The sequence below is a fragment of the Phalangium opilio genome, unplaced genomic scaffold (genome assembly GCF_054372755.1).
Source record: "Phalangium opilio isolate 3A_F unplaced genomic scaffold, DU_Popi_V2 ptg000013l_1, whole genome shotgun sequence".
Lineage (NCBI taxonomy): Eukaryota > Metazoa > Arthropoda > Arachnida > Opiliones > Phalangiidae > Phalangium > Phalangium opilio.
Window position 1 is genome coordinate 7690719 of NW_028324148.1, and position 11524 is coordinate 7702242.

Consider the following 11524-nt stretch of genomic DNA (forward strand, 5'->3'; position numbering starts at 1 on the left):
AGGCTGCTACAAATTGGCAGAAAATTAAACAAATTACACCCGCAATGATAGCATGGAAATAGCTACTCACATTTAAGGCAGCAATGGCCAGAGACCTGTTTCGGTGAACATCCATTTAATAGTCTAAATTGCACAAAGCTTTTATTATATTTAATTTTGCTAAAATGTTATAAAGAGTGTGTATGATTTGTTTTCAAAGCACTAAGTAAGGGTCAGACAAAGCTTTCTGAGCCATTAAAGTAGAAAAATGTTTTCGGAGTTGTTTATGGGTTAACATGCTTTCCTACTTACCTTAAAAGGAAAACTCTATCTGAAAGATCATCTTACGTTGCCCAAGCCCCAAGTAATTCTTATACAGTGTGCTGACTTTACATTACAAACAGAAGTCCTAATGTTTATGCAGTTTTACTCCTTTAATCCGTTTCAAACTAAATCCTTACAATCAAAACAATACGTAGATATTATAGATCTAACAAAAATAGTTGTTAGGAATCAATATGCGTACAATGTGTTGCTAAGTGGATCAACAAGTAATTCTGTTTTTCACTTCAAGGGCTTAAAATACTTCTACTCCCCACTTCCTAGTATTGACACTTTAATGTGCGGTACTCAATATTTCTTTCGCCAGACAGTCCAAATGAAACTTCAACAGTAAGGGAAAACCTGCCTCGCAGCATTTAAAAAAGAGTTTTTAGCCACATCTTTTGATGTGTATCTACGTGGAGACTCGTAATTTCATCTAACCTGTAATGGTAGAAGTCATAGTAGTGTTAAATATTTCGTTCGTCTTTGAACGGAGAGTGAAAGGGAGAGGATATTGGTAGAGTTATAGTTTTTTTTCGTTCGTTTTTTAAAGAGAGAGGATTATTATAGTTAGGTTAAGAACTGAATTGAATTGTCGAAGTAAGGTTAACCACTGAATTATCATAGTAAGATTAACCTTTGAATTGTGGTAGTAAGATTAAAGCAAAGCGCGGGTCCATGGGATCCCCTAGAAGATGACTTTCCTTAAGAAGTCCAGTTTTAAATTGGCGAAGGCAGAAGGCTAGTGGGTGGGATTTATAAGTTCACTTATTAATCTCAAAAATTAATGCCCTTGTAAACTGGCAGGAACAGTTGAATGGCTTAGGCTATTTGCAACGTTTTGTCCCACCGCTCTACTACTAGCATGGCGATTGGCTTTAAAACGTGCTTGGGTATCCAATTTTTTACGTAACCGTACTTGCACAACGAAACTACAGAAATCATGAAGGCTTTCGGTAAAGGTGTGAAAAGCGTTGAGCATAAAGCACAGCCTCTTGTTGAACGTTACTGCGACATTCATCCAAAATAAACATCCTGTCCAATTTGGCCTGATTGGATTAGCCTGGCATTTTGCCAGACACGAAACTAACCAGTGTAATTCGAACTTAGCTGCAACACTACGGAACCTTTATCTCTAAAGGGACCAGAAATACATCAACGTTGAGTGTACAAAGATTTCCGGCTTGAGCAGGTACACTATCAGCCTTTGTTATAAAAAGGGGGGGGGAGACTTAAAAAAACCGACTCTCCCGCAATCTTGTACGCCATACTGACTGCATATTCTCTATAACCCTTTCGACGGTTACGGAATAGCCCCCTAGATTCTGCGCTTGTAAAATTTCTAATTAAAATAATATCTCTAACCAAGCTCAGTTCCGCCTTGGGTGGGTTAAGGTACTATCGAGATCCTTTCAAGCTAAAAACTAATGATAACGAAAGCGAAAACACCGGCCAGTACTACTATTATTACGGCTCGGCTCAAACTAAGAGCCTCATCATATACTACGATGTGACTAAAAATAGCTTGATATCTTTTGCAACAGATAATTGGTTGATATTGATATTTTAGTTCCATTGAGTTTAAAAAATTGTTATCAACATTGGTTAATATACGACATTGAGAAAAAGAATATCGCTAATTGTTTAGCTAAATATTAGTTTTGAAACGAGTTAAATTCTAATTTTCTATATATGGACTACTTAATTTATCGTAGATAATAAACTCATTGCCATATTGGAAATTATGGTGAATTTTATGTACTCTATATCCATATTGGCATCCAAAATTTCAATGTAAATTGTGTGCATCATTTCCCTAATAATTTTAAATAAAATGCTAAAACTATCAAATTAAGAGTTTTGTTAAATTTACAAAACTATTGCAAACTAGCTTGCAAAAATCCAATTAACGTTTAAAAACATTTCACTTTTATTTAAACCGACGAAAAATAATTGACCAGTTAACTAGTTGAAAATTACGTAATGAAAGAGAAAGTGACGTCCATTTGGAGATTCAATGTTGATTTGGATTCATGTTAGAGAATACGGTTTTACGTACCCTCTCCAAATGAAACCAACCCTAATATTTAGATTTGGGTCTGGGGTCCTAATGATTTAGATTATTAGATAATACAATTGGGGCTCAAAGAACCTAACCTAAACTAACCTGACCTAATACTATTGGAGATCATGTAACCAAATTTAGTCTGAATTATTTAACCTTATTATAATTTATACTAATTTAACAAATGCTTAAAGAATCGCTTACTTGCTAGTTACATCTAGTTCAACGTCCAAATGTTTTTAATTTCCCGCTTTCGTTACAATATTTGATACACATGTAATTTTAATGAAGCATTGCCATGCAATAAGTAGTCAATTTTAAAGCACGAACCTTCTATGACATTCAGCACAAGCGGAGCTACGACGAATAAAATATTCCATTATTTCTTTCTTGAGCTACACGATGGAAACTTGAGCTGACCTGCTTTTCACGCTTGAGTTCTATAATTGCCAGTCCCAATATTATTCTTGGGGAAATTTAACTTCTACAATAATATTTCTCCGCTATTTATTATTATTAAACGCAAAAACTTTATTCAAGTTCAAGAGAACTTCTCTGAAAAGAAATAAGCGAGCGTTTTTATGCGAGGTTTTAATGACACCTATTTGCTAATATTGGCGTTCAAAAAGCTCATGACTACCTAATTCACCAAAACTCTAGAAACTAACATCGTCTCTTAAAATTCCAAGGCGCTTTTGTAACACCGCTGATAGTCACTTTGCAAAGCAAGTTCGCTGTCTAAGGTAAAGCCTTAACCTATATTAAATAAGAAAATAAAACACAAATCACACAGTAAAAACTTTCAATATTTAAGTATTTCGAAGATTTAAATGCCACCCATAAGTCATATTGAACGACTTCGGTATATAAAATATTGAAATGGAGCTACGCTTACAGTCTCAAGTACGTTATAAAATATGCAAACTGTTTCTTGAATATATCGTTTTAACATCAAGAAACTTGTATACTTTATTAATTCGTTCGCGTTATTTTCGTGATTCGCTTAGTCTGGGTTTTCAGAGCGTGGCCATTACATATCTAAAGCATGGTTTTCACTTGACTGAAAAAAAACTACTTTGCAGCTGGACGTCAAACGTCAGTTTTGTTTTTTACGTTGTCACCCAGCGTTACAGCGTTTTCACTTAGCGTAGTTCATGCAAATAATGGAACCAAGGCTTAACGGATAAACTGAACACTGCACTAATTGCGGCCCATCAATTGTCTTGGTTTTTTGCAATCTTTGTTTCTAATATCATACAGATTTGTATTGTTCCTAACCTCTCCAATAAACCTTTTAGCATTGAGCTTCGGCATTCTCCGGGATTTGTACTAGTTACTGACTCGATTAGGAACGAAATTAGTAAAAACATGGCGGACCACGGACGTCCATTTTCCAAACACGCGTGGTCGAAAATGATGTCACGACTCTAGCTTACTGCTGATTGGCTCGCGCAGAGCGTTAACGTTTAACGCGGCCGAAAAAATAGAAAGCTAATATCGCCACACTCAACGTAATTTCTGTCCAGGCTAACTAGGTTTTTTTTCTGGTTGTCGCGTTTTACGCCAAGTGAAAACCATGCTTAACACATACAACTGTCGTTGTTGAAGCGAAGAGTTACAAATTACTTTTTCTTAGTCACTACTAGACCCATCCATAATTAAATAGTTAACATTATTAGAACATGCCAGGACCAAGCCATATTATAGATTCTTGATTAAGCTAATGATCATTTATGTTAAGTCAATGGAGATAATAACAATAGACGTAAATCACTTTTTACATTGATTTAAAAGATGAAAGTTTTGTAGTATTTGCTACCGTCTATTAGTAAATTTGGAATGGTCATGAAATGTTTAATTTGCAAGAATTGTTTCAAAACTTTGTGTTATTATGCTTTATTGTTATTATAATCTTAGGTTATCAATTCCAAATAATGTAGGGGCTAGACTGGTTCGTATCAGTTTAGGGAACCCCGAGGTTTCACCCCAATCCACCTATTATTATTCTGTTGATAACTATTCGTTTGAAAGGCGCCTAAATGTCTTATAACGCTTCTTAAAACCTTGAAAAAGTTTTCTTGCATGACAAAAATGATTCAAAGTAGCTCCAGAAGAGAAACTTGATATCGTTGTATCAAAGTAACCGACCATTAGTTTACCGGACTCATTATTTTAAGTATTCACGATGAATTATATTAAATATTCAAGATTAATTATTTTAAATATTCAAGATGAATTATATTAAACAGCCAATATGAATTATATGTTCTTTTAAATATTAATAAAAACTGTCTTTGTGGATAATTACTAGAAAAAGTAAAAGGTAAGTGAACCAAATTGTATGACTGAACTCCAGATATTAGACATTTTCAGTATAGAGATATGTATATAAAATAGCAATTAATTTTAAAAATATCCCATCTTGGTTATTTCTCGAAAATTCCATTTACCCTAATTATATTGTATCATTAAATTTTGGTATCGAAGCATTACGAGACATCGCTTTACATTACGAAGCGAGAATTTACAAACATATATCATGAACACAAAAACATTAATAATAATCGCACTTTATAATTTATTTTACTTATTATTTTTTTTTGTACAAAAAGAGAAAAAAGGTCTAAAAACAAAGTCAATGAAGACACGTCAATGTGAGGGTAAAAACACTAAATAATCCTCCAAAGACGAACCAGGAGGAAATGTGTCTAAAATAGACGCGGCGTTGCCGCGTTGAACGGCGACCGCGATTTGTTGGATTAAAAACTCGACAGCGCGTTTATCTCCAGAGACGTTGCGAATGCGGCGCCCGATGTCATGGACAAACATGAGTCCCTCCCTTCCAAATGACCCCATAGTTTCGATGGCCACCGCCGTAAACATAAAACGGTTCTCCAGCGACGAATATTTCGCTCTCTTCTTACTCTCAGCCTGGGACGCGGCCCAGAGAAAGGCTGATGCTGAGGAGGCTAGGTATGAAGGCGCGAGAGGGTCAGTGCTTGTGAAATCCCAAACGAGAGATTTCCCGCCCGACCAGGGGACTAACGACAACCCGTCCGGGCGCTTTCCGTCTTCCCTGGACAACCCCGGTGGTTCCAGTATGGAGGGCACCTCAGCCGAACGCAAGGCACGTCTCAGGAGATCATTCACAGCGCCGTGTCGTGACAAACGCCCCGTGCTTCTCTTGCAGCTTAAACCATGGGTACCGCGCGACTCAACCTTGGAGCCACACTTACATGTGTGCGAGACGCATATCTCGGCGCCTAACCGGAGGCCAACCGCGATACGAAAAGAGGCATCATCGAGGAGTGTGCCAAGCGAAGAAGAAGGAAGCGCGTTCTTTAGAGGCAATAGATATAATAATAATAATAATCTAAGCTTTGCCTAAATAAATGTTTCCAATAATTGCGATTTGCCTTTTATTTACAACACTATGAGAATTATGGCCACTAATTTACTGACAATTATTAGGAAAAACCTAACAATCTAAAACTCACCGCTTCCAGCATATTTTATTATTTGCTTTAAAGTTTATAGTTTGAAATAACTCTAAATTTTCTGTAACGGTCCTCAATTTTATGAACAACATTTTCAAGCAAGATCATAATTATTCCAAGAAGCCAGCCACTTAAAAGAATTCACAAGATAACCTTAAGATCGTCGAATCCAATGTATCCGATCATTATTTGACCTTTTTGTGTTTCATCATGAACGTTCATGTCGTCTAGTTCCCATTTAACCATGAGACCACACGAGATTAGCAACCCAATCCTACAAAGATATTAATAAAATTAACCCAATTCAATGAACGGTTCAAAAATTTTGCTCTTTGAGACAAACTACATATATTAACATGGAAAATCAAGTAAGGTTCGGGCTAGTCTGCGTCGTATATTAGATCATAAGCGATCGCACAATAGTTTTCGAAATATACCATGTGACAAGAGAGAGAGACAACAGTTGGCTTACAACGTTCCTTGTCTGAAAGATATTTCGGTTAAACTTTAAAAATGTTCAGAAACCAAAATATTTCATCTCCGAGTCAAGAAAGTGATATATTTTGTCATGAGTTAATAATATGTTAGCTCCCTATAAGTTACTCAGGCTCCATAGGCGTAATGTATCCAGCGATTTCTTCTCATTTCGCCCGCGCTGGAAAAAAATCCCAATGTTGCGCTCTCTCTTGTCGAAAAAAAAATCCCGCTCGTACGGCTCCTCGACCTCGAGTCTTCGGCTGCTTTTTCACCAAGGGAGTGTTTTAGTCGTGAATGTTTATGTTTTAACAATTTAATATTAAATCAAGGCGATTGTGTCAGTACTGAGACCAAAAAAAAATGCAGGAACACACTCAATTTGCCGATATTGATAAAGAATGCTAAAGATAAGAGGTGTTATTGTGACTTGAAACCAGAAAATTATACAACTGAGCTAAATCCAATCCCTCTTAACTGTTTTCTTAACCGAGGCTACTGAGCGAAATATTCGGCTGCTTCAATAGCTCCGATATCATGGGCTAGCTTCCACTACACGCGCTTCCGGGGAAAAACCGGAAAGAAGAGTAAATAAGATTTTCGTTCACGTGGCGGCCGCAGAGCGTCGCATATAATTGGGAAGCCGGCGGCGCGGGAGAAAACGCTGGAGTATAAAAATGAATTGCCTGAGTAACTTATAGGGAGCTAACATATTATTAACTCATGATTTTGTGTATACTTCTGTAGTTGTAAGAGATGACTACAGATGGCGCTAGTAAGAATAAAAGGGGTTGGAGGAGAGACTCCATACTAAGAAGATGTGTCTGATTAATGTGAAACTTTACATTTATATTTAAACATAATTAATAAGTTTAACCAGGGATAGATAGACTTTTTTAAGACGGAATAAACAATGTTTGGCCTTTACTTCAGTCCGACTCATAGACGAGTATATAGTCCCTTCCTTCAACACGTAACCAAAAAAATTAAATTATCTTATTGGCTCACAAAAACTACGTATTGGTGACGTTGCTGACAAGGAGGGCCAAAAACACGTAATTCCTGTTTACCTCTGTCGCCATGACTACGACCCCTCTTGCGTTGTATCATAGCCCACTCGATCAAGCGCGTCACGACGCAAGCTGCTCGCGCTATAGCTATAGAGCGCGGATCGAGTGGGCTGTGGTTGTACATATAAGCGTCTTCACAGGGGTTCAAAATGGAGCCGTCTAAATCCGAGGGTCCGGTAATTATTCGGGAATTGTTTTTAATAGCAATTAAGAAGGCAGTTAGTGAATTTGGTGCCGGTGTTTTGGATTTGGAGTACCGTGAAAAGTGTTCACTAATTGTTTCTAAAGCCAATCATGTCTACTATCCTCATGATTAATAAGCGAATTTGATGAAGTTAACCAGGGCTTAGTGAATGGCCAGGAGTTTTGTGAGCTTAGTGTTTGGTTAAAACCTGTTCGTGTTGTAATATCTTTGAAGAGTTTTCGATTTCATTACTCAATTCTAACTCACTTTTAATTTTCTTGGGTCTTCCCCGTTTTTTTTTCAGTTCTATTTTTAAACAATGTTCTTTCAAAAATTACAATCGAGCCCATTCCAACTTGGCAGACGACGTTTATTTGACCCCGATATACATACAACGCCATAACAAAAATAAGACCCGCCTCTTCTTTCATATCCCTCCGTCACGGGTGAGGGGGTCGTGGACTTGGACGCGCACCCGAATAGCCCTGTTACCCATTCCGTCTTAAAAAAGTCTATCTATCCCTGGTTTAACTGAATAAATTAAGTCATTAACGAGGATGACTATCTACAAAGGTTTTTGTCTAGATATGTAATTATGACTCTATATTTAGAAGCACTTGCAGGCGTTAAAATTAAAATAATGAATTGTTTAAGCTTCGTTTAAAGTTAAAGTGACAACTAAGTTTGCGTATACATGAACAATATTCTTAGTTGGGCAGCATTACTGTTAATTCTGTCCAAAGTAAAGCTGAATTATCTTTAGCAGCGCTAAAAGAGAATTTTAACACTAGAATGGAAGCTTAAACTCGATCAGAACTATAACTACGGCTATATTGTTGCGGTTAATGTGAATTTAACTTTCGGCTCACTATGAAAACTGAATAGTTGACTTATTTACAGATTGGACTAGAAAGATAACGCAAAGTTAAGTTTAATTTTACTCAGACTTTGGGTGTCTTACATATTTGGTCTACGAAGCACAATGGACTTCTTTAAAGATTAGGACTAGAAAGATAACGCCTGTTTTAATTTATCTTATCTTGGACTTTGGGTGTCTTAAATTTTCGGTCCACGACGAACAGACAAAATATCAATGGAAAGAATAAAATCCATTATTAACATTAGCAATGTTTAAATCAGTGTTTAGCCTATATTTAAATGTAATTTGCTAAAACACTTTCTCAACTCTCAACATGTCAAATAAAAATATCGATGGGTTTTCTCGGAATATCGAAATGATTCATTTCGATAAGGTGCTGTTTCATTTCAAATGAAACAACTCTTTATATAGTAACGCCATTCTTAAAAAGTAAGTACGCACTAAGAATGAATTTTCCATTACGGGGCCATATTGTAAAGTGGGGATGAGAAATGAAAGCAAATCTAACTTCAAGAGTAACTAACGTATGCTTGAACCGATTAGACTGATATAAAGATTATTCCTTAGCGATATTCTTTATAGATTTTGGTTTCAATACGCCGGCGTCTTTTAAAAACAGAAAGGAAATCAAGCAAAATACCATGTAGTAAATTTTAACCTTTATGAAGTTTGTATTGTGGTTTCCTTTTTTACTAATCGGCACCTAACAGGTTTTCTTACCATTTATTCAAAGCATCTTTTCCATGGAAACCTTTGCGAACAGCAATCGATGATAGAGTAACGAACAAATTTTCGATTCCAAAGTGAAATTCTTCGGAAGGTACTTGGATATTATTTAAATATTTTTTAACTCCAGTTCTGAGGTAGACCAGGACTAACTTTTCCTTTTGGCATCTTTCAACAAATATTTCAATTGTTTTAGGTGGTTGAAAACCGGGATACATACTATCAGCAAGTTGCTTAATGATTCCAGTGGTCGCTGACTAAAAAGAAAAAAAATCCTATAAATAATTTCTATCCCTTTGTAGAAATGTGCATCTCTTAAGCGTGTGCTTAATTGCCCCTTTTAGCATAAGCGAGATCTATCGAATAAAAAATGTAATTGCTGTCAAAGCTTCATATTTTTAATTTATAAGAATGTAAAATGTTAAATTAAATGGTATCGATCTTTTAATTGAGGAATTCCCTTCAGATGAATTTGGTTAGATGTCTCTAACAATGCAAAGGAAGCTAAACAGAAAGGGTCTCTTTCGCTTTGGCAAATGCGCTCACGGGTATGAATGTAGGAACTATTGCAAAAGACATAAGGATAGAGACAGCTTCCGTTTCGATATCTTTTGAATTTTATTCTACAGGGCCGGTAGGCCCTTGTAGATATGACATGACACCCTTCCGTAATGTTAAACAAAAAGTCACACCTTTTAGGGTTAGCGTCCCATAGAAAAAGCATTAAAAAATTTTCGTTTTTTTGAGGAAATTGTCATAGGCCATACGGAAAAAGTATAGCGAAGTTATTTTTCGGAATACTTCTAAATTAACAAGCATTTATTAAATGGGAAACTTACCTGTTTCGATTTTTAATTAATGACTTCTAATTTTTCTAATTTAACTAATTAAGATAGTACGTCAAAAAATTAATTTTGGGTCAGAAGTCAGCCTAACCTTATAGCACGCTTAAACCTAATTCTACATTTCGTTCTCGTTGACAACTAGAAGGGCCTAGGTTTGTGGGTGCTAACAAGTTACGTTGACATATTGCAAATGTTGGCTTTCTTGCATATTTACCTAATTTCTTAGCAGTGGACGCTAACAAATTACTTTGGTATTTCATCCGAGCTTGAGCACCTTCATATGTATTTTCTAATTAACTGTAGCACCCTTTATAAGAAATACGTCGTTATCAGGTCGAATTTTCGTCTAGAAAAGTAATTCAGATAAATAATTACAGTTAATAGAAGTTTTTATATCATTTAAAGTAAGCTTTTCGACGTTCTTTACGGCCAAGGCTTAAGTTGTATAGACTAATGCCACCCCATGTTATTTCCCCATAGAGCTTAATACAGTCGAAGGCAGAGAGCTGCCATTACCCTATTTTAGTTACTCTATGTAATTATAGTCTCATATAGTGTCTTTTAGGGCCGTGCAGACTATTCGTTACTATTTGGTCGGACCAAATAATTTGGTCAAAATTGAGGTTTACTATTCGCACCGACGAATCGAATAATGGTTTTCAAAATTCTAGAATACCAAATAATGAGCTTCGAAAAACCGACTATTCTATAGCGGATAAAACCACGAGAAAATGCATGATTTTATCAGTCCATTGACCAAATTATTTGGTATTCGCAACAAGTTTTTAAATTTTTCGGTTGATTTTGTGAACTTGAGGGCTCTGTGATAGCGTTTCCGCAGGACCATGGCCTCAGAGATGGCGCGACTCGGCAGACACAGCCTGAAAATTCTGACGTGGCTATTGTTAAATATTGCCTGCTTTCGCCGAGTCGCGTGATCTATGAGGCTATAGCTGGAATCTGCCTTTCAGTCTAGAAGTTCATAGACAAGAATAATCCATGAGAGGTTTAAAGAGGTAATGGGTAAATGAACTTGTCGAAATTCCTTGTAAGTAACATATCACTACAATATACCTATAAAAAAGTATGGTATCATCGTGGAAGAGCTCATGCACTGCAAAGCGAGCAGGGATATATTGACAGCTAACCTAATTTTGATTAAAATGAAACATTGGTTCGTTCAAAAATAAGTTTTCAGGTTTTAAATAGTACCTTTGAGTGTCCCATCATTTATAAATTTGAAATTTGGTAGAATAGTTTTATAGAAATTTAAATTTGGTCGAATTTTTGGACTTCACACTATTTGGTCAAATTATTTGGTCATTTTCCTATTCCGAGCCGAGAGATGGCTCCCAAAAACATTGCTATTTGGTATTCGACGAATACCTTAAAAAGTACTATTCGCACAGCCCTAGTGTCTTTCCTCTTTAAAGATTATTAAAAAGGCTGATTTCCAGCTCTCATTTGTTTTGGAATCCTG

General features: G+C 36.2%; 1 protein-coding gene across 2 annotated transcripts; it reads right to left on the bottom strand.

Moving 5' to 3' along the window:
* Window positions 1-5711: 5711 nt before the first annotated feature.
* LOC149708776 (uncharacterized) lies at window positions 5712-10364 on the bottom strand. Of its 2 annotated transcripts, XM_089862703.1 has the most exons (3): window positions 10039-10364; window positions 9194-9456; window positions 5712-6139 (listed from the first exon to the last, which is right to left on the bottom strand). In XM_089862703.1, the coding sequence occupies exons 2-3, from the start codon at window positions 9415-9417 to the stop codon at window positions 6007-6009; spliced, it is 357 nt and encodes a 118-aa protein (XP_089718829.1). In that variant the 5' UTR covers window positions 9418-9456; window positions 10039-10364; the 3' UTR covers window positions 5712-6006. The 2 variants fall into 2 exon arrangements, with proteins under 2 accessions (XP_089718829.1, XP_089718837.1); XM_089862711.1 differs by lacking the exon at window positions 10039-10364 and having other exon boundaries at window positions 9194-9944.
* Window positions 10365-11524: the final 1160 nt, after the last annotated feature.

Coding starts and splice junctions, on each gene's coding strand:
- LOC149708776 (XM_089862703.1), bottom strand. CDS start 9,417: ATGTATCCCGGTTTTCAACCACCTAAAACAATTGAAATATTTGTTGAA. Junction 6,140..9,193: donor AAAGATGCTTTGAATAAATG/GTAAGAAAACCT, acceptor ATATCTTTGTAG/GATTGGGTTGCTAATCTCGT.